Consider the following 24163-nt stretch of genomic DNA (forward strand, 5'->3'; position numbering starts at 1 on the left):
ACACCATCCTGCCCAGTACATGAAAGCAAAAATGGATTGACGAAAGTGTTCAAACGAAGAAGGGCTACCTCGGCATCAATGGTCTTGATCTTGTCCACTGGAACACGAATCTTTGTTATCCTGGGGTTGAAAACTATTTCCAGAAACTACATGCTTGGAGTTGGGACCAAGTAGGATTTATCCTCGTTGATGATCCACCAGAATCTCATTGATGTGTTCAGAGTGATGTGAAGACTGGAAAGATTGCCTTCTCTCGAGGGGACCTACACCAAAAGATCATCCAAGTAAGGGAGGACACAGACTCCCCTGGTGCAAAGAAGCGCCATTATAGGCGCCAGAACCTTGGTCGAAAGGCACCAGGAACTGCACGGAAAAAAAAAAAAAAGACATCCTTTGGGAACTGCCGACTGAGGAACTGGAATAATCACCTTCCATATGAAAAGAGAACACACAGCCTGGGATAAACTCTTATTTTGTGTCCTGTCTACCCCACCTCCTGAACCCAGGAGTCATCCACACAAGCAAGCCATGTCTTCTGAAAGGAAAGCAGTCCCCCGTCCCCCCCACTCGGACATCCCACACAAGTGGGGAAACACATTCAGGCTAAAGATGCCTTGGTAGAAGAGTGCTTCTGGGCCCTAGTTTGCAGTTGCCTGGTTTGGCCTCCCGTCTGGTCCATGTGAAGAAAACTCTCTCCGGGATAAGGAATCGGCAAAGGACCAAAATCGCTGAGACCGGAGAAAAGGCTGCGGACGGTGTGAGCAGTTCTGAGGCAGAAGAGAGCTCTTACCACCAGTAGCCTCAGAAATAATTTTATCCAGACGTTTACCAAAAAGACTGACACCAACAAAAGGAAGGTCAACCATGGCTTTTTTAAAAGCCTGATTCGCTGCTCAGGACTGTAGCCACAAAGAATGCCGAATAGCAATAGAATTAACTGATGCATGGGCAATGAGGCAGGCTAACTCAAGGGAGGCCTAAAATAAGAACTTTGAAGCGTGAGTCACCTGAGGTGGTGAGAACAGCTAAATCCAAGCCGCATCTGACAGTAAGATGATGGTGGTCTTTGATAGGCGTATCCACAGAAGGAGAACAATACAATTTTAAGAACAAGACATCCTGGAAAGAAAACAGAGTATTAATGTGCTTTGAAACAGGTCTGTCAGGTTTCCACTCTAAATAAAATGTCCTCAAACTCACTATGGTTTAGGAAGCATAGCCTTTGGTGCCTATTACTTAGAAATAGAGATGGGGGTCATCCTTTACATGAAAGGTGTCCCTAAGAGCACATATCAATGACTTTGAATCCATATTGGAAGCAGCATCTTCATTGAAGACACTAATGGGGGATCCTTGGAAAGAGCCTGACGAGGAGTGGGACTTGTCCCTTACACTTCTACGCCTTTTATGGGCTTTACAGTGAGACGTAGATGGTGTATTGTCCAAGGGAGGGGACCCAAGTTTGACAACTATTTGGTATGACAAACCCTTCTAAAATACAACCATGGCTTGGGGGATTCTGGAACTGTCCCTATGGGCCTGAGCAAAGGATATTGCCCATTCAGAGGGTGCATCCTAGGAAGTCTTGGATTACAGATACAGAGGACAGAAAGGGATAGGCTGGCCACATGAAAAACTTTATATCACACCTGCTGCAAGAATAGTATGTAGTCATGCCCACCTGTTCCTGCTGCCCAGTGGCAACCTCCAGAAGATATGTCAAAAGGGAGAGAGAGAAAAAGGCCATGCAATGTCTGATAGAAAAAATGGACACCTGGGAAAAGGGCACTGAGAGAAAAATAAGTGTCACCGTACACAAAAAAAATAATTCAATTCTGCCCTAAGGCTGGCCTGCCAGGTGCTGTGTGCTACTGTCAGAATAAAGAATAAGACTAAAGAAGCAGCAGAAGATGGCTCCTGAAGTAGAAAATGCTGTTTCTCCCGCTTGAAAATGGTGACAGCACTCTAAAGTGAAGCAACCCCCTCCCGAGAGGAATAAAGCCCCTTCTGGAAAAGACCAATGACTCATCTGTGACGAGCAGGTGGTGGGGCCATGCGAGAACACACGGCTTAAGTCTATAAGAAGGCAGGGGTTTTTTGTTTTTTCTATATTTGGATGTATGCAAGGTCACCTTTTTAGTAACCCGGCAAATAAAGTGGGATTACTGGCACTCTGCCTGTAGAAAATTAGGTTAGTTGACCGGCGGTGAGGGAAAATCAGTGCAGAGAACTGTCTGGTGTTCCAGCACCCGCAGGTGGTTGTCTAGACGGTGAACAGGCTCAAAACCCCACCTGCACCTAAAGGATAGAATATAAATAAATAAATAAATCTAAAAACAAATAATAGCAGCAGACCTGAGTAATCTGGTGACGTCTGCCTCCTACAGAAACTAGGCTAAAATTGAATTAGCCAGGGTCTGTAGGAAGGCTATGGCCTGCCAGGGCGGACCAAAGATTTTTCCTACCTAGTATCAGCGGCCCATAACCAATGATATTAACAAAAAATATAGCAACTCAGAAAGTCTTACTTATTAACATAAAACATATTTCCCCTTTAAGAAAGTAGAAAACATGCCAAAGTGGAAAATACATAAATCAATAAAGGAATGTACCTTAAAGTAGGAAAATATCGTCCGAATGTCTTCCTCAAAGCCCATGTCAATCATACGATCAGCCTCATCCAAGGCCAGATACCTGCAAATGTCCAGGCTCACCATCTTTTTCTGAAGAAGGTCCATAAGTCGTCCTGGGGTTGCCACCATCATGTGCACACCCCTGCAAGACAAACATGCAGTTTATATACAGTTCCCTATTGTAACAGGGCAAAGATCAGCTGATTAACAAGCAAACAAGGAGCGGTGCTGTCAAAACTATGCAAATGCATGGGATAAGTGATCGTAGTAACGCTGGTTCGTCCCCATATTAAAAACATTCATTGTTCCATTTAGAGGGAGCAACAAAGGGATGATCGACAAGCTGTATTGTCGATCGGCACTCATTTTAAAAGTGGTAAACACGGGCGATATCTGCTTGTGTAAAACCACCTTAACTGAATCACTAAACTGGAATCGGCAAATGTTTTATTTAGCGGAAGGAAATCTGGCATTACTTAAATTGGATGACATAAAAGGGAATGGACTGATACTACTGGGGAAGAACAATTAAACTAACAGATATGAAAAGATTGACAGCTTCTGACTTCACAAGTGCAGATATCACACCCACACACCAGTAAGTAGACAACCAGCATTGTGGGTAGGCTATTAAAGGATTAAGTATTATTATACTATGATGCAAAAACTTGCCAAGTTGTCTACGGACATTTTACACAATAGATTAGAGTTCAGGCCTTTGCATGTTAGTTTGACACAGTATATATGTCAGCAAAACTCTTCGTCTTGGTCATGTATGTACAGGTACGTCTGTAGCCTTTTTGGGGCCCAGAGAAAGGAATAATGGTGGGCCCTTCCTCCACTTCACAAAAAATAACCAATGTTGTGAAAATTCTACGGTACAGTATAGGCAAAGAAATAAATATATGAATGCCATAAGACGTTTACCATTCACTGTGCTCTGTTAACAGCTTAATAACCAGGCCTGAAAAGGCCTTAACCTATTTTAAACCTTAATGACCAAGCAATTTTTTAAGTTTTTTCATCGTCGACTATGGTATTCATCCCGTCAAAACGACGGAACCCTTGCACAACGGAGACAAACTGAAACCATTGGCACCAGATCCGTCACCATTGAAATCAATGGTGATGGAAACGGAAACCTTTGGTTTCAGTTTGTGTCAGTCAGGGCACAAATGTAATTTGTGAACAACTTGCAACAAATGTCCATTGTTTTAATACAATGAGTCCCAGCAGCAGTTTTAAGGAACTGTGTCCAATGTTCCCAAATCTTTGCAAATTTATCATGTTTTCCAGTATATATTCACCTCGTGTTTTCATATGAAGCTATGACATTTAATTCTTTCAATCATTCTGGAATCTTCGTTTCCTTCCAACATCTGACTATTAAAGCCTTAGTGGCGTTAATAGATGAGGGATAACTAAGGAATGGTTAAATATACCATAATTATTGTCTAAATTGAGTAAGACAAACTCAGGAGTCTTCCCTGAGAAATTTTAGTTTCATATTTTATTCCAGAATGGTTGTATCAATGTACATTCATATAATATATGCAGTCGTTCAAGTTTTCTGCTAAATAACCTGTTAAATTAGTTTTTCAGGTTATTACAGTCGTGTAGATACCTAATATGTGTATGGTTTTTGTTTTTATGTAATATGTATGGGCAATAAAAAAAAAATATTTGTCTGCGGACATTTCTTTATTGTTAATTTTTTTTTTTTAGCCCAAGAAGGGATAACTTTTTAACAACTTTGTGTCCAGAGGTCGCAATAACGCCTTTACAGGCATCATTGACCACTGTAAAGGTACTATCACGCTTTAAAATCAGTCTTAGGCCATGTTCACACTGAGTTTTTTTTTTTACACATTTTTTGCCCTGGAAACCGCATCGGAAAACGCGCCAATAAACGCCCGAAAACGCCTCCCATTGATTTCAAGGAGAGGTGTAGGAGTTCTCTCCCCGTGAGCGGTAAAACCGGCTCGCAGGAAAAAGGAACGTCATTCCCTATCGTCGGGCGTTTAAGTCTCTGACCTCCCATTGACATCAATGGGAGGTAGAGAAAGCGTTTTTCACTGCGTTTTTGCCCGCTGCGCTTAATGGCCACGGGCAAAGAACACGGCAAACGGCGTGCAAAAACTCTGTGAACATACCCTTATGCGTATTACTACACATGAGAATAAACTCTCGCTTCAAGAGCTAATAACAGCTTCAGGGTTGCTAGGCAGCAACAATAGCCATCACCAGACCAGTAAGACAATGAGTGGCTGACCAGGTGACGCTGCAGTATGGCGGTCTCAGCACCCACGCGGGCTGTTACTAGTTCTGCTAAGAGGAACATGCTGGCCTGCTCTCCCGGAACCTTACCTCCACCTCGGAGAGTGAGGGGAGATGGAGCTGCCCAAGCTGTGTGGTGCCGGTGCCACACCAGCGGCAGTAGCTACAGTAATTACATTTACGTTGCTTCCTATCATGCTTAGGGTTGTGTTTTTTTGGCTGAATGCTGAATGTTGTTCGAAGGAAGATGAGCCCCAGTACAGATTCCAGGTGAGGGTTATGTGCTACACTAGTTGTAAACGGAGGGAACTTGTAAACTTTACTGCGGGCTGCTGAGTATCTTTGCCAACATGGATCCTGTATGTCGAGGCCAGGTACCTGTTTACGTGTGGAGGGCTTCAGGGGACTGCTCTGATTTTGGTTACCACATGTCCCCTGACCTTTGGTGACTTTGGTTTTACAACAGCTGTCTGTACTGAGAGCTGTATGGCTGCTAACATGGGGGTGGGGGGGGGGGGGGGGAGTTGCACTATGTGCTTTATGCTCTGTAGTTAAGGTGGGTTTAAAAATGGAGATTTCTGCCCATAATGAGCGCCGAAGGACAATATAGTAATAGTAAGTCAATCAGCGCTTGTTAACAGGCCCCTTTAAACGGGCCGATGCTAAATTGTATGGGAATAAATTATGGTTAATACAATAGCTTTGCATCAATGTCGGCAGAACATCCCGTTTACCCGGGGAGATGCGCTGTCGACAATGATGGTTTATTAGCCTGAATACACGAGATCAACCGTCAAACAAGCGTTTGTTTGTCGGCTGATCGCTGCCCTATATACACCGGCAAATAATAGTCTGAAAAAGCACTTTATGGAATGCTCGTTCCCGATTATTGGTCTTGTAAATGGACTTTCGTGTGATCCAGTAGCATAATTAGGAAGACATCTATAGTGGAAAAGACACAACTTTTCCCTTTCGGTCTTCATAAACGGATTGCCCTGGTATTGCCAACTGAAGTCTCTCCTGTTACCCTGGCATTTATAGTATTGTTTCCCTGAATAAAGAGCACATTTTTAAAACCACATATTCCTGCGTCTTATTAAATTAAATAACTGCAAATTACGTACTCCCCATGGCTAAAAATACTCCTCAAAAAAATAGATCTACTGTCTGAGATACTGGGTTGTTCAGTTCCCTTTGAAACAGGAATTTCTCTATTAGGATTACTTCAACAAGACATCTGGTCCCATTACAAAGGAATTTTTCTTCGAGAAGCCTTGTTTCTGGCCAAGAAAGCTATTGCTATCCGATGGATGGCTGAGCGCCCCCATTGATTTCTCAATGGAAGGAACTTGTTAACTCTGTGCTTCCATATGAAAATTTAGTTTATAAACATCGAGGCTGCCAACACAAGTTTACGTCTGTCTGGGGTGGTTGGTGTTCGTCTCCCCATACCTCCTTCATTACCTCAGGATATATTGTCTACCTGATGACTCGAGTTTTTATTCTGATTTGTTTGTGGTCACCTTACTGGTGCTTGTCTGGTTTCTCTTTTTATCTCTGTATCTTCCTACCCACAGGTGTGCGCTGACTTTAACCGGTTTTATTTATATATGCCTCCTCTTTAATGTCTCTCATATCATCAATGTGTAAAAAAGTGATGGTATGATGTTCCGGTGCAGGACTGTTATTGTTACACGCTCATGTTTACTCACAATTGTTTCTATATCCTTTATTGTACCTTGACGATTACCCTGTCATTTGTACTTTTTTTAAATAAAAAATAAAAAAACTCCTCAAAAATGAGAAGAGGAGTATTTTTACCATGCTGGAAAAAATGTAGTGCGATCTCTGACGGTCACTATGACACAGGCTGCTGTTAGGGCGACACATACAGAACAGACAGTCCTGGGGTTATTTCTAAGTGCCCAGGGTTGACTGCAGAGGGTTCCCCTAGTGATGTGATAGAAGAAGGGATTGTCTTTGATCAAACTGCGCTCACAAAAAGAATAAACTTTTGGAATTGGTTTATATAGGAGCCACACACATGGTTTTTTGTGCTTTTAAGTCTATAGTGAAATATAAAATGCACTGCATTCAACAGTTTTGGTTTTCAACCTTTTTGCTAGTTTTTGTATGGTCAGTGCCTGAATGAACGATTAAAAGTTGCTTTATTTGTCTTTTATTAAAAACTGGGCCCTGTCGCCAAAATAGGTCTAGTAACAGGCATTGGCAAAAAGATCAGATTACTGAAACAAAGTATCCAGAGGGTATTGGCTCTCTGTTAATGTCTCAGTTGTGGACACCTGTAACAATAGTAACAAATACTGGTCTGACCTGTCTGCCACTGAGGCCCCATGCACACGACCGTGCCCGCAATCACGGCCCGCGATTGCGGGCATGGCCGGCCGCTGACTGACAGCCGCATTTTCGGGCCGTGCTCCCATACAAAGTATGGGAGCACGGCCCGCAGAATGCGAAAGAACGGACATGTTCCATAATTCCCGGAACATTTCCACGGCACTCACACCCTTCCGTAGTGCTACGGAAAGGTGTCAGTGTTTAATGAAAGTGAATGGCTCCGTTTTTGCGGTGTGCATGGGGCCTAATAGTGTAGATTTCCCTACGTGTTTCTATAGGGGAGCGTCCTCCGGGGTAACACATAGATTTACTTATTTTTGCTGGTTAGCACACTCAGTTTGGCCAGTGTCTCCAGGCGTGCATTTGACACTTGTGTTTGGCCGCACGCGCACCAGAACGCCCCAAAAACTTTTTTTGGGGTGGATATTTTATGTGTATTTATTATTAATTTTTTTTGCACTTTTTTTTACTTTTATTTTTTTATTATTATGGTCTGTCTCTCAAAGGTCGGATAAGACCTTTGTGGGACTTCTATATATTTTGTTTCTTCTTTTTCTTTTCACACCATTTTTCTCCACTATAACTGTAGCTGCCCAGCAGCCCATTCACTGGGGAAATAAGCCCTCTCATAGTGACTATTGTCTAGTAAGACCCAGCAGCAGTCTGCCACGAACGGCACCCGGCAGCGAAAGCGGCTTCTATATTCTCCTCAGGTTCCCCGGCAGTCACTGACTGCAGGAGATCCGACATTCAGCTGCCTGATCACTCGGGCAGCAAGCTAAAACCCGTGCCATAACTAGTCTATGACGCGGGTTTTAAGGACCCCGACCGCCGGACGTATATACACAGCCGGCGGTCAGGAACCGGTTAAATTTGGAACCAGGTAAATGCGTACAAGGGGCCTAGTATAGTAAATCCCAATGTCAATATAGATACTACGTTTTAATTGTAACCCATTATCTAATCCAGGAGAACTAAATATATATTGGGGGGTCTCATAACCTCACAAAGATGACATCTAAGGGGGAACATATTACCAGCCATACAATTAAACAACCGAGGTTTATCCTATATCGGAGGAAAGTATAAATAGAAAGACAATTACTGAACAAGATACTGAGAAGAAACTATAGAAAACAGGTATAAAATATGTGTTCGTTGAGACCCTGTGGTTTGCATCCTGAAGATCCACTGGGCTGTTTATTGCAAAATCTTCCTGTCCCAGTTTCCCCCTCTGGAAGGTAGCCTAACATGTCCAATCCCTTGAAATTTTAAAATTGTGTAATCGCCTTGGTGATATTCCCATATGTGTCATGAAATAGGGATATTATCTTTCCTACTGATGTCACACATGTGATGGCAGGACTGTCCCCCACCAAGTCCCCAATGTCAGGTCTGCTTTCAAAAACCCCCAGTAGGTATCGAGTATCCTTTGGACATTATCACATACTGCGTCATATGTCCCTATGACTCTAATGCGTTCTTTTATTGAATGTTCTTTAGGGTTCAATAGAGAGTCTCTGTTTGACCTAAGTGCATGTTGGTATGCCGTCCTCAATACTCTTTGAGGGTATCCTTTTTTGTTTAAACCTCTCCTTAAGATTATGGGCTGAAATTTTTGTCCGAGATCATAGAAAAATTGTGTCTTGCTCTAACATACTGGCCCTTGGGTATACCTTTATTCAAGGCCTTTGGTTGACAGCTCTCCCATTGGAGCAAGTTATTTGTTGCTGTATCCTTCCTAAACATATCAGTTTGAATACATCCTAGATCTGTTTTATGTTTTCTAATGTCTAGAAATGTGATGTCTCTCTACTTGATCTTGGACGTAAAGAATAAGCCAAGATCATTGATGTTCAACGCAGATACGAATTCCTTGAATTCCTTTTGTGTTCCAGACCACAGAATAAAGACATCATCAATGAATCTAAGCCATAGTACAAATCGATGATGCCCATTTCTCCATGTCATCACCAAAAAACACTTCCTTTTCCCACCAGCCCAGAAACAAGTTGGCATAAGTGGGGGCACATGGGCTTCCCATGGCCACTCCTCTGAGCTGGTGGAAAATTTTGGCATCAAATAAGAAAAAGTTGTGCTCAAGTACAAAACAGTAATTGGACAACAAATTTATTGTGGGTATTAAATTGGGTACCCCTGCCTTGAAGTAAGTGCTCCACAGTCCTACACCCAGGTTGATGGGGAATAGAGCTGTAGAGCGCCTCAAAATCAAGGCTGGCTAAGAAAACATTTTTTCACAATTTTGTCAGCACATCCATCGTATCTCTTGAATATGATGGAAGTACTGTGACAAAGGGTAAAAAAAAATTGTCCACATACAGGTTAGTATTTTGAGAGACACTGTCGATTCCTGAAACAATAGTTAGTCCTTTTAAGAAATCTAGACCCTTATGGAGACTGTAAAATGCGGCACATTGTGGGTGTTCCCCCAATATGAATGCCATTTCTTTATCATCAATAACTTTCTCCCGCAAGGCCACATTCAATATAGTCTTTACCTCATTTCTGTATTTTAGAGTAGGATTCTCCGTTAGTGCTCGTTAACACAGCCTATCCTTCAGGATTAACGGACACATGTCCCTATATCGTGCTAGACCCATAATGACAATATTACCGCCTTTGTCGGAAGGCTTTATCACGATCGTGTCATCCTTCTCCAATTTAGATCCCCTATAGAAGTGTAGTTTTCGAAGTTGATCAACAACGACTTCACGGAACACATCATGTTGCCAAACACCACATGTTGCCATACATAGGTTGATTCTTAACAGACGGCAGTCTGAGATTAGTAAACGGTCCCTCACCAATATCTCTTTGGCCCGGATCCCATAATTTGTCCAGAACTCTCAAACAGGGCAAATGTTCTTCCAAGATGCCTAATTCCTGGCATTGAGGTTTGTCATGAGTTTTAAAAAAAATTAATAATTCCATTTGAGTTTACGCACAAATAGATTTAGATCTTTGACCAAAGAGAATAGATCAAATTTATTGGTAGGGACAAAAGAATAGTCCTTTTTTCAAAAGATTTGTTTCATCGTTAGTGAGAATTCTTGTTGATAAATTAATAATTTGTAAGTTATCTTCCTGGTGAGAGATCCCTGATCCTATATGTCTTTCTGATCTCATAGCAGATATTCTGAAATCTGGTGACTTTTTGCTAAAAAACCCTCCCTATGCAGACCTTTTCCTCTGCCTCTTCCCCACTGCCTAGATCAGGGGTCGCAAACACGGCCGGGTAAGTGGGCCACATATAAAAAAAATGGGAAGTTGACGGGCCGCATTACTTTCAAATTTGATACAATACAAAGTTATTGTTAATCAATTAGTTATTTGAACTCCTATAACACTATATTACTATAATAATACTACTACATTACTATAATATTACCGCTAGGTTTAAAGTTTGAGATATTTCTCCACATGCTTATTTCAACAATCCAGTTTAAGAGTCGCTAAATGCAGTCCGGCAGCTCAGTTAGCAGCGTTTGGCAGACACACGTCAAGATTGGGCAGCCCCTTTTTAGATAGTGCCACAGTGCCCTCGGTGGATGCTGCCGCAGAGTCCTCGGTAGATGCTGCCGCAGAGTCCTCGGTAGATGCTGCCGCAGAGTCCTCGGTAGATGCTGCCGCAGAGTCCTCGGTAGATGCTGCCGCAGAGTCCTCGGTAGATGCTGCCGCAGAGTCCTCGGTAGATGCTGCCGCAGAGTCCTCGGTAGATGCTGCCGCAGAGTCCTCGGTAGATGCTGCCGCAGAGTCCTCGGTAGATGCTGCCGCAGAGTCCTCGGTAGATGCTGCCGCAGAGTCCTCGGTAGATGCTGCCGCAGAGTCCTCGGTAGATGCTGCCGCAGAGTCCTCGGTAGATGCTGCCGCAGAGTCCTCGGTAGATGCTGCCGCAGAGTCCTCGGTAGATGCTGCCGCAGAGTCCTCGGTAGATGCTGCCGCAGAGTCCTCGGTAGATGCTGCCGCAGAGTCCTCGGTAGATGCTGCCGCAGAGTCCTCGGTAGATGCTGCCGCAGAGTCCTCGGTAGATGCTGCCGCAGAGTCCTCGGTAGATGCTGCCGCAGAGTCCTCGGTAGATGCTGCCGCAGAGTCCTCGGTAGATGCTGCCGCAGAGTCCTCTGTAGATGCTGCCGCAGAGTCCTCTGTAGATGCTGCCGCAGAGTCCTCTGTAGATGCTGCCGCAGAGTCCTCTGTAGATGCTGCCGCAGAGTCCCGGAGCAGAGCCGCTTCTAGCATCCTTCCCGGGATTCCAGCTCTGCTCCTGACATCACTGTCCATATATGGACAGAGATGTCAGGGGCAACCCCAGAGCCGGAGTCCCGGGCAGAGCACTAGTAGGCTCTTACTGGGACTCCTGCTCTGGGGAAGCCCCTGACATCATTGTCGATGTATGGACAGCGATGTCAGAGGCTTCCCCAGAGTCTCAGAGCAGAGCCTATACTACCGCTCTGCCCGGGACTCCGGCTCTGGGGAAGCCTCAGACATTGTGTGTCCAAACATGGACACCGATGTCAGGGAATTCCAGAGAGTCCCGGAGCAGAGCCGATACTAGCTCTCTGCCCGGGTCTCCGCTCTGGGGAAGAACCTGACACACTGTCCATATATGGACAGTGATGTCAAGGAATTCCACAGAGTCCCGGAGCAGAGCCGATACTAGCGCTCTGCACGGGACTCTGCTCTGGGGAACACCCTGACACACTGTTCATATATGGACAGCGATGCCAGGGAATTCCAGGGTCTCGGAGCAGAGCCTGTACTAGCGGCTCTGTGTCCCGGGGGCAACAGATAACAGCCCCAGGGGAAGCATGCGGCCCGCGGGCCGCGTGCTTGAGACCCCTGGTCTAGAGCGTGCTGGATTTCTGCCCTGGGCTCCTCCGCCCCGTGCTCTCCATAGAGGGTATCTCTGAGTATCTGAATCCGAGAGATCCCGCTCTGAGGAGGATAAGTTTGTGTCAACCTCTTGATGTGTACTTGTTTTGGCGCTAAAGTCAAAAATTCTTCCCTCCTTGAAATCCAAGATATCCCTGACAAATTGGAAGTGTTTTCTTTCCTTAACATGCCCAGTGAATTTCTCAATCACTTGTTGTAGTACGGTTTCCTTTCTCTAAAACTCAGGACTATTGACAAGTTTCTTTAGAGATTAAATTCCCTCCTTTAAATCCTTAGGCCTCATTCACACGACAGGGTCCGAGTGTCGGCCGGGAAAATCGGCAGATTTTCCCGGCCGATTTGCATCCGTTCCGATTCCATTCCGAGTTGCCGTTTTTACCGGTCGATTTGGACCCGATTTGAATCCGTTTTTTTCCCTGTCCGTTTTAAAATCGCATGAATTTCATTTAAAATTTGTTGCCACACACAGCCCTTTGTAGATAATGCCACCCAGCCCCCTGTAGGTGATGCCACACAGCCCCCTGTAGGTGATGCCACCCAGCCCCCTGCAGGCGATGCCACCCAGCCCCCTGCAGGCGATGCCACCCAGCCCCCTGCAGGCGATGCCACCCAGCCCCCTGCAGGCAATGCCACCCAGCCCCCTGTAGGCAATGCCACCCAGCCCCCTGTAGGCAATGCCACCCAGCCCCCTGTAGGTAATGCCACCAAGCCCCCTGTAGGTAATGCCACCAAGCCCCCTGTAGGTAATGCCACCAAGCCCCCTGTAGGCGATGCCACACAGCCCCCTGTAGGCGATGCCACACAGCCCCCTGTAGGCGATGCCACACAGCCCCCTGTAGGCGATGCCACACAGCCACCTGTAGGCGATGCCACACAGCCACCTGTAGGCGATGCCACACAGCCACCTGTAGGCGATGCCACACAGCCACCTGTAGGCGATGCCACACAGCCACCTGTAGGCGATGCCACACAGCCACCTGTAGGCGATGCCACACAGCCACCTGTAGGCGATGCCACACAGCCACCTGTAGGCGATGCCACACAGCCACCTGTAGGCGATGCCACACAGCCACCTGTAGGCGATGCCACACAGCCACCTGTAGGCGATGCCACACAGCCACCTGTAGGCGATGCCACACAGCCACCTGTAGGCGATGCCACACAGCCACCTGTAGGCGATGCCACACAGCCACCTGTAGGCGATGCCACACAGCCACCTGTAGGCGATGCCACACAGCCACCTGTAGGCGATGCCACACAGCCACCTGTAGGCGATGCCACACAGCCACCTGTAGGCGATACCACACAGCCACCTGTAGGCGATGCCACCCTGCCCCCTGTAGGCGATGCCACCCACCCTGCCCCCTGTAGGCGATGCCACCCACCCTGCCCCCTGTAGGTGATGCCACACAGTCCCCTGTAGGTTGCACCCATCCCCCCCCCCTTTCCAGGAGAAGTCACTGACTTCAATGTCCATATATGGACAAGGTAGTCACTGACTTCTCCTGAAGAGGAATTCCCTGCCACAGGTCGGGAATTCTGCTTCAGAAGTGAGTGACGTCACTGTGTCCATATATGGACAGTGTAGTCACTCACTTCTCCTGCAGCGGAATCCCCGGCCATAGAGTCGGGGATTTCGCTGCAGAAGTGAGTCACTTCGCTGTGTCCATATATGGACAGTGTAGTCACTCACTTCTCCTGTAGCGGCATCCCCGGCCATAGAGTCGGGGATTCCGCTGCAGAAGTGCGTGACTTCGCTGTGTCCATATATGGACAGTGTAGTCACTCACTTCTCCTGTAGCGGCATCCCCGGCCATAGAGTCGGGGATTCCGCTGCAGAAGTGCGTGACTTCGCTGTGTCCATATATGGACAGTGTAGTCACTCACTTCTCCTGTAGCGGCATCCCCGTCCATAGAGTCGGGGATTCCGCTGCAGAAGTGCGTGACTTCGCTGTGTCCATATATGGACAGTGTAGTCACTCACTTCTCCTGTAGCGGCATCCCCGGCCATAGAGTCGGGGATTCCGCTGCAGAAGTGCGTGACTTCGCTGTGTCCATATATGGACAGTGTAGTCACGCACTTCTCCTGTAGCGGCATCCCCGGCCATAGAGTCGGGGATTCCGCTGCAGAAGTGCGTGACTTCGCTGTGTCCATATATGGACAGTGTAGTCACGCACTTCTCCTGTAGCGGAATCCCCAGCCGGGGATTCCGACTCCTACAGCGAGCAATAAAAGATCCTCCTCACATGCACTCTGCACTGTGAGGAGGAGAGAGAGTGCGCGAGCGACGGTAGACCCGGCCATCACTCGGGACACATTCCGGTGATGGCCGTGTATTACGCGGCCCCATAGACTTCTATGGGAGCCGGGCGCCCGGCTGAAAATAGAGCATGTCCTATTTTTTGACGGGCGGACTTCCCGGCCGTCAAAAAATCGGTCGTGTGAATAGCCCCATTAGGGGTCTATTAGGGCATGACCACACATGGCGGAATTCCTCCGCAACTGTCCGCATCAATGCCGCACAGAATCTGCGTTGCAGATTCTGCAGCGGATCTGCACAAAATGTGCAGAAAATTGATGCGGACTGGCCGCTGCGGACTGCAGGAAAAGTGCTTCTCTTCTCCCTATTCAGTGCAGGATAGAGAGAAGGGACAGCACTTTCCCTAGTGAAAGTCAAAGAAATTCATACTTACCGCCCGTTGTCTTGGTGACGCGTCCCTCTTTCGGCATCCAGCCCGACCTCCCTGGATGACGCGCCAGTCCATGTGACCGCTGCAGCCTGTGCTTGGCCTGTGATTGGCTGCAGCCGTCACTTACACTGAATCGTCATCCTGGGAGGCCGGACTGGAGACAGACCCAGGGAGTTCTCGGTAAGTATGAACTTATATATTTTTTTACAGATACATGTATATTGAGATCGGTAGTCACTGTCCCGGGTGCAGAAACAGTTACTGCCGATCGCGTAACTCTTTCAGCACCCTGGACAGTGACTATTTACTGACGTCTCCTAGCAACGCTCCCGTCATTACGGGAGCCCCATTGACTTCCTCAGTCTGGCTGTAGACCTAGAAATACATAGGTCCAGCCAGAATGAAGAAATGTCAAGTTAAAAAAGCAAGACGCATCCGCAGCACACATGACATGTGCATGACAGCTGCGGACTTCATTGCGGAACTTTGAATCTCCATTGAAGTCAATGGAGAAATTCCGCCATGAGTCCGCCACTGCTCCGCAACAGACAGAGCATGCTGCGGACACCAAATTCCGCTCCGCAGCCTATGCTCCGCAGCGGAATTGTACGCATCGTGTAAACGAACACTGCTAAATTAAAGTGAAAGTCAATGGAGAAACGGCTCCGCTGCGGATTAACGCTGCGGAGTGTCCGCAGCGGAATTTAAGTGAAATTCCGCTATGTGTGAACCCGCCCTTATTCCTAATGCAGCCGGGTGCCGGCCGATTTATGAACGGCCGGCACCCGGCCGGGAATCCCTGTCGTGTGAATCCCGCCTTAGAGTGGCCTGTGAGAAGTATTTTCTCCTCTTCCAGTAAAATGCTCATAAATCTAAGAGAAGACTCAATAGATTCCTTCTCCCATTTTTTCAGCAATTCTACTGATCGCAGTCTAGATGCAGGGATCAAAGTAATCTTCAACCCCCAGGGCACAATTTGATGTTTGAGGTATGTCTCGATCATTTGCACCTCCCAGCAGGATCTAATATGGCCGTTATATGATTTAGTTAGATGATGAAATGAAGTCGTAATGATAAAATTCTGCGATTGAGACACGTTAATTTTCCAAAAATACATGAATCACTAATCATTTGTCGGTGTTAATATCAGCTGTAAGGAAACCGGTCATCCCTCCTTCAATTATAACCAATATTCAAAATACATTTCACTGAAAGTGACCAAGATATATGTGTATACGTTCAAGATAAGTATCTTGAACGTATACACATATATCCTGGTCCCTTTCAGTGAATTTTTTTTTGTATGGTAATTGGCGTTTTTATTTTTTTTACACACAGCATGCTTTAGATGAGGCCTCTTTTTCTGGCGTTTTTTTCCCCCCTAAGGATTCTCTATAGGACATCAAAAACAACTGTAAAATAAAGAAATGTTCAAAGTAGCACTAAATGAAAAATGGCAAAAATAGACAAATAAAATGTCATAAAAAATACCATGCTACATTAAATAACGGTGGTGGTTTAGAAGTGTTTTTTTATGCAGTGTGACTGAAGCCTAAAGCGGACTGGTGGGGGTCTAGCTACTGGGACTTATCGATCCTGACAATGAACCAGTTTGAGTTCAATTTTCAATGGGCAGTATCTCCCTAGTTAGGTGGATGAGAATTTCAGAGACTGCCAAGATTGTTCACGCGCTCATTTCAGTAATCCACATTTATTAGACTGAGAAGAGCCTATGAATACATGTCATGCTGGTCTATTGTGAAAGGGACTAAATCTGGCCCTGTCGCCGGAATGGTCCCAAAGATCAGAAGCCACCACTCATTGTTTCAAGGCCCATTGATAACCTCCACATATTTTTATTACATAGGTAATGAGAGAAAAACATAACTTACTGTTTGATGGTTTCCATCTGCTCCTTGACCGACATACCACCAATGCACAATGCTGTCCGTAAGGTTGGAAAGTTATCTTCCTGCAGCAAGCGGCAGTAATACTCGATGATACTGTGTGTCTGACGGGCCAATTCTCTCTAGAACAACAAAGTAGTCAACGTAAATAACAAATGATCAGTGAATAAAAAATAATCACTATTGCAGGAATTCACTTAAATGTACAGTTTCTAACATGTCGATACAACAGAACATTGGGTTCTTCACAAAACAATAGGGTTGCTCTGTAGAGAACTTGAATCCCTGTAGTGCAGGGGTGAACAACCATTTCTGGTCCAAGGGCCATACATTGTCAGATTGTACTACTCACAAAGGCCGCAATGAAAAACAGCAAAAACCGAAGTGAAGAGAGACACATGTTCTTGGATATTCCATGTGTCTCAGAAGGGGACATCCTTTTAAAAGGAGCAATCGAAATAAAACTGATGCACTGTGTTATACCCAGTGAAGGGCCTAAGGGGCGGTGCATGACAAAGCAGTACCAAGAATATCAGTCATTGTCTGCACTAGGCATAACACAGTAGTAGGAGTTTTGCTTGGATTGCTCTTTAATTTGATTAAAATAGAACTCATACCGGCCAACAACTCCCAACATAACAATGCCAACCTAAGTACTCCCCCCATAATGGTGCCAGCCCCACAGTGTTCCCCATAACAGTGCCAGCCCGTGTCCCCAATAAATGTGCCAGCCCCAGTGTCCCCCATAAATGTGCCAGCCCCACAGTGTCCCTCATAACAGTATCCTCCACACAGATCCTCCCATAACCGTGCCAGTCACAATGCACTATTAGTACTTCCCTGTGCCTGCACAATGTGCACTCCTCTGAAATGGAAGATACACGTGATCTCTGCATCAGTAGGAAGCGACCATCTATTGACAGCCGTGTCTTTTTGAATTATTGAGACACAGTCAAAAGGATGTCTATGACCTGATAGCTTGGAATGACACAGAATAGCATTGTGGGGCGCATTTTCTCCCCGGGCAGCAGGTTGTGCACCCTTTCTGTAGTGCAATAACTAGGATTGTCAGATATTTGCACTTGCAACAAAGGACAATTGATCGTTAGGAAAACAAGGGAAAAAACGTCCATTAAGGTTACCTTCTGACATGTCTATATGATCTTTCCAAAAGCTACATTTTTATATGAATTTCCCCTTCAAGTATAAATCACAGCCATTAAATGTATTATGTACAGGCCAAGTTTCACACACAAATGAAAGAAATAGATAATTAGACTACTGCTGTATGCTTACACTGACCAGTCCCACGTCCCCTAGTAACATGCACACTTGGCTTCGCTGAGATTACATATTATTTAAAAAATAAATAAATAATAAGAAAAAAAAAGTGCCAGACAATTCTGGTGTCACTGTGAAAAAAAAAAATATATAAATATATAAAAATCGATAGAGGGTGTTCACGTCCCTATAGACACTAGATTGTCTGCGAATCCTGTTGAAACCTGTAGTATCCAGCAAAGAAAATGTCATATTAACCACTTCCTGACCAGAGGCTTTTCCCTGACAAGGCCCACTTTCACGTTTTAGCCATGCGCCAATTTAAAAGCAAAATTGTTCCTCTATTATTCTTCCAACCTACATGTATTTTGGTCTTGTTTTTCATAGAACATGTTGGGCTTCCATATTTAAAAAAATAAATAAATAAAAGAATAGATATATTTTACTTTTCAAAAAATATAAAAGGAAAAAAGGGAAATAAATGTGAATTTAGATGTATTTTCATCTGGTGCATGCCACTGGGTAAACACACCTGGATACATATTTGGCAACGTCTGCAGACTTCAGCGATACCAAATATGTGGGAATTTCATACACGCTGGGCGCAAGGCAGAATGAAGGGTGCGCAAACTAGCTTTGGGAGAACAAATTTTCGAAAGCTGGTTCCAAAGCGATCTTTGTGTTCGCGACCAGTGTCGTGGCCAAAGTCGCCATCTAGCCCCAGCCTAAGGCCCCCTGCACACGGCTCTGCCCGTAATCACGGCCAGGAATTACAGGCACGACCGGTCGCGGACAGATACTCGTATTTGCGGACCGTAAAATCAGGAGCACAGTCCGTAAAATAAAAAAATAGAACATGTCCTTTTTTTTGCGGGTCATTTCTAAGGCCCAGACACCTTCCCGTAAATATACGGGAAGGCATCGGTGGGCAATAGAAATTAATGGGTCCGTACTTTGTTCCACAATTACGTTCTGTAATTTCGGATCAAAATTACGGCCGTGTTCATGGGGCCTAATACTGTACATCTTTATATGATATGAAACATATAGATAAAGAGATAGGTAGATAGAAATAATAATAATCTTTATTTGTAGAAAAAAATAAATAAATAGCAATATATATATGTATATATAGGCTTGTCAAAGGTCCCATTGAGACGGATCGAAACGTTGCCTGCCTATGGGGTGAATAAACACATCACCTTTTTCACCGTTTTCCCTGGAGTGCTGTCTCTTCAATATATATATATATATATATATATATATATATATATATATATATATATATATATATATATGTGTGTGTGTGTGTGTGTGTGTGTATAAAGATACTATAATCATCTATCTCATGTGTACCTATGGGTGGCGAGTCATCGCGGGGGGGGTCCAGCGTGTATGGGGAAGCGCCGCCGGGGGGGAATAGTATTGAGATCATTGTGACAGGAGACAGCTGTGTCACGGAGCTAAGTGCCACCACAGAGTGGAGAAAGGTATAACTCTGCAAGACGTTCTAGAACAGCCCTGCAGATTTAATTGCGGACTGCCCGGACGTTTATAGTCTATGGGCGGTCTGCAAGTGGTTAATGGCCATATTTGGGCATTAAAAACTTTTATGCTGATATTTGCCAAAAATCATCTTTTTCTTAATACATCATTACCAAACATTTAGCAGGACATATATATGAAAAAGTATACATACGGATGGGCAAATAATTAGTCCATATGGTCCTTCCCGCTTTGTAAAAGGCAACCTCTTTTCTTGCTCCATACAAAACATGATAACAGGTAGCGTAAATACCAAAGTCTTTCCAGAGCCTGTAAATGCTATTCCGATCATATCCCTTCCAGAAAGGCTGCAAGAAACAACATTCCCTTAGTCAAAAACGAATTCGCAAATAACATCCCTTTCTTGTTTTCACATAGAAATATTACACCACAGCACTACAGCTCTGAACACAAGAGAAAAAATAAAGGAACTGTAGTACTCACATGGTTGGGATCCCTTGAATCTGGATAGGGGTAGGATGCAGAATTCCTTTTTTCTTCAGTCCGCGTAGAATAGCTGTCAATAAAATCATAAGCATTAAACAGTACCTCTCCTAAAAGTGTATAATTACTAATTTACATAATTTTTCTCTGGTTTTTCTTGTACTAGTAAGGAATTATTCCAAAATATAACTCATTTGGCTTTAAAACAAACATGAAGAATAACACTATTTCTGGCCACTAGGACTTGTATGTGGCATTATTTAGCAGTTTTCCCCTCTGTAGACTCTATATCTAATTCTCCGTACTCTATGAGCTAGTGGCTGAAATCTAACTGCTATAATGTCTTCTATACTCTTCACACATAGAAGAGGAGAATCCTGCTATCCTATCTCTATCACATATATAGAAGCTGCAGCAGCATGGAGGAAATTATACAGCAGTAATGAGCAGTATAGCTGAGAATCCAGCACTGGGGAGATAAGTTACCAGCAGCCTGGGTGTCCTCTCTTTCTGCTCCTGCTCTCCGCCCACCACTCTCTGAAAGCACAATCCTCGGCTGTGTCCGTAAACTGTGAAAAAGTATTGGCGACAAACACTGCAGCCCTATCAATAACCTTTTCAGCGGGGGGTGCCGGGAGTCGGACTCTCACCGATAGGATATTGATGACCTATCCCAAGGATAGGCTATAAATAAAAATATTCGGACCACGCCTTTAACATATTCCAAATACCATCATCACAGGCTCCAGCTGCAGCCTTTGTAACAGCGCCATTCAGGTTAATAAAAATGTTAAAATTTGTAGAGCTCCATTACTGTAGCCAAAAGCTGAATATTTTTTTTTTGCCGGGGGTGACAATTTAACATTTATGTTCTTAAACATACCTAAAACGTCAATAAACCATTTAAAAACTATTTGTAAATTAAAAATATGTTAAATATAAAAACAGAAATATTATACAAGACCATAAAAGCCTGGGAAAGCCATATAGCTGATGGTTACCTGCTGGGAACTTCATTTCTTTGAAACTCTTTATGGGAGGAGGAATGCCATCCCCTTCAACCAAAATGTGGTATTTTCGTCTGACACGCTCATGCCGAGCTTGCGACATCCCAAGGATATGCCGCGGAGCTTTCCAGCTTAAAAAAGCAAGACTAAGGTTAACAACTAGAGACTAGACATTTGGAGTACAACTATAAAAGAATAAACTAAAATATATTAAAGGAATATAAGGCTCTGTTCACATCTGTGTTGGAGGCCCCATTAGGAGTCTCCGTTGCAGATCCAGCCGAGATTATTATAAACAATAGCGCAGTATGCTGCACTACTGTTTCTGGTAAAACAACGGACAACCCTGCGAAAAGCCAACAGAACCCATTAAAGTCAATGCTCCATCGGCCATGGTTGGGGTCCGTAGTGAAACGCGGTGATGGAAGAGAACAAATGCTTTCTCTGCCTCCCATTGATTTCAATGGGAAGTTTGAAGCGGAACAGTGGCAAGGAAGAGCATGCAGATTTTTTTTTACTGCGAGTGGCTAAAAACCGCCACCGGAAAAAAACGCCTCCGTCTCCCATTGAAATCAATGAGAGGCAGTTTTGGTAGTTTTTTTACAGCGGATTCTGATGCGTTTTCCGCGTCAAAAAAACTCTGTGTGAACTGGGCCTTAGAAGATCTAAAGGTTGTCTTTTAGATGAGCCTTTTAAAGGTCTTTTCTGGCTAACTGCCATCAAGCCTCCTTACAAGTTATTACGTACTAATAACACATCATTCTATTTACAAGCTTTATGTTGTCTGAATATCATGTCTGTCTCCAGTAAACTTGGCAATCTTACCTCAGAATGGCCTTGAAAGCCTGGTAAGGAGGCCAGCAGTCTGATATTCAGAGAATACAGTTTAGGAATAAAGCTTAAGGCCCTTTTACACTGGCCAATTATCGGGCAAACTAGCGTTCATAGAACGCTTGTTCCCTATAAATGCTGATTGCATAGTTTTAAATGCATAAACTTTTTATCCTCGTCGGCAGCACATCTCCCTGTTTAGTTAAACAGTGTATAAGTGATTAAACAGTGTATAAGTGATTAAACATTGTTCTAATTTTTTTAATTTTTTTCACGAGTCAGGAAATATTATAAATTAGATTCTAATTTATAACATTTCCCAGTGCTGGTCACTAGATGGAGCAATTCCCAAAATTGCAGCATTGGCATGTGGTAAAGCAACCACATTGCTTTATGCTGCAAAATTTGAGAATACACACTCGCTTTAGTGAGCTCACAAAATCCCCCCTCCTTTATCCTGGCTAGTGCAAGGAGAAAGAAGGGGATTGAACGGTCAAACCTCCTACACTGTGTGTCGCCATTTTTTGAGCTAACATACAGTGTAGTAGGTTTACATACAGTAGTAAACACACCGTAAATCACGTACATACACAGACCTAACTTACCTGCTCCTGCCGCCGCCGCTCCCTCCGGTCCGTCCGCTCCAAGTGCACAAGTCCGGAAGCCACGACCGGAAGTAGTAATCTTACTGTCCAACCGCGGCTTCCGGTCCACAAGAAAATGGCGCTGGACGTCGCTCGGCCGAAGACCTTCAATTTGGACTGTGTGGGAGCGGCGCATGCGCCGTTCCCACACAGACGGCGTACAGCATAGTGGATGGAACGGGCCCCGTTCGCATTCACTATGGGGCTGTATGTGCCGTATTCCATGTCTGTATGTGTCGTTAATCGACACATACAGAGATTGAAAAAAAAATGGCAGCCCCCATAGACAAGAAAAAGTTAAAAAATAAAAAAAAGTAAAACACAAAGAAATTAATTTTTTTTTAATAAAACACTAAAAGCAAATTGATATAAAAAAAATTATTTCGCGACACTCGTCCTTTAAGGCAAAGTAGAGGTGAACTTTACCAATTTTATTTTTTTTGCTGAAATTCATTTGTAATACATTTTTTTCTGTAACACAGACGATTTTACCAGAGAAACGCAACTCAATATTTTTTGCTCAGATTCTGCACTTTTTAGAAATATCCAACATGTGGCTCTAGTGTCCTAATGGACTGAAGCATCAGCCTAAGAAGCAAAGGAGTACCTAGTGGATTTTGGGGCCTCCTTTTTTTAGGAATATATTTTAGGCACCATGTCAGGTTTGAAGAGGTCTTGTGGTGCCAAAACAGTGGAAACCCCCCCAAAAGTGACCCAATTTTGGAAACTACACCCCTCAAGGCGTTTTTCTAGGGGTAAAGTTAGCATTTTGACCCACAGTTTGTCTTTTTGCAGAATTTAGTGGAATTAGTCTGTGAAGATGAAAATCACCTTTTTTTCTGCGAAAACATAGAATTTTTTTCATTTTTACAAGTAATAAAGGAGAAAAAGCACCCCAACATTTGTAAAGCAATTTCTCCCGATTACGGCAATACCCCATATGTGGTCATAAACTGATGTTTTCACTCACAACAGGGCTCAGGAGGGAAGGAGCGCCTTTTGGAGCGCAGATTTTGCTGGATTGGTTTTCAGTGCCATGTCGGGTTTACAACGCCCTGGAGGGACCAAAACAGTTGAAACCCCCCAAAAGTGACCCCATTTTGGAAACTAAACCAAGGAATTTTTCTAGGGGTATAGTTAGCATTTTGACCCCACAGGTTTTTTGTAGAATTTAGTGGAATTAGGCCGTGAAAATGAATATCAACATTTTTGTCCACTAAAGTTTCACAAGGGATAAAAGAGAAAAAACACCCCAAAATTTGCAAAGCAATTTCTCCCGAGTACGGCAATACCCCACGTGGTCATAAATGTTTTTTTTATTTATTAATTAGATATGAATTAACCCTTTCAGGACTGATCTTTTTTTGCTTTTTCATTTTCGTTTTTCACTCCACGCCTTCCAAGTGCCATAACTTTTTTTACTTTTCCATCAATAGCGTGGTGTGAGGGCTTATTGTTTGCGGGAAGAGTTGTAGTTTCTATTAACACTATTTAAAGTACCATAACATTTACTGGGAAACTGGAAAAAACTGTGATTCCTCCATTGTTTTAACGTCTTTCGCCGTGCGCTAAAAACTACAACTTTAGTTTTATTCTGCGTCTCAATACGATTACGGTGACACCAAATTTATATA

The 24163-nt window shown here is 44.3% G+C and overlaps 1 protein-coding gene across 1 annotated transcript in view; it reads right to left on the reverse strand.

Annotated features, from left to right (window-relative positions):
• DDX41 (DEAD-box helicase 41) overlaps window positions 1-24163 on the reverse strand; it is a 45101-nt gene that overhangs the window by 12757 nt on the left and 8181 nt on the right. Inside the window, exons 6-10 of the mRNA XM_075856497.1 lie at window positions 21049-21185; window positions 20048-20120; window positions 19758-19911; window positions 16763-16899; window positions 2613-2775 (exon numbers count right to left, since the gene is read on the reverse strand). Coding sequence (XP_075712612.1) covers window positions 2613-2775; window positions 16763-16899; window positions 19758-19911; window positions 20048-20120; window positions 21049-21185 — 664 coding nt within the window. The remainder of the gene's footprint in view (window positions 1-2612; window positions 2776-16762; window positions 16900-19757; window positions 19912-20047; window positions 20121-21048; window positions 21186-24163) is intronic.

Source organism: Rhinoderma darwinii, chromosome 3 (genome assembly GCF_050947455.1).
Source record: "Rhinoderma darwinii isolate aRhiDar2 chromosome 3, aRhiDar2.hap1, whole genome shotgun sequence".
Taxonomy (NCBI): Eukaryota; Metazoa; Chordata; class Amphibia; order Anura; family Rhinodermatidae; genus Rhinoderma; species Rhinoderma darwinii.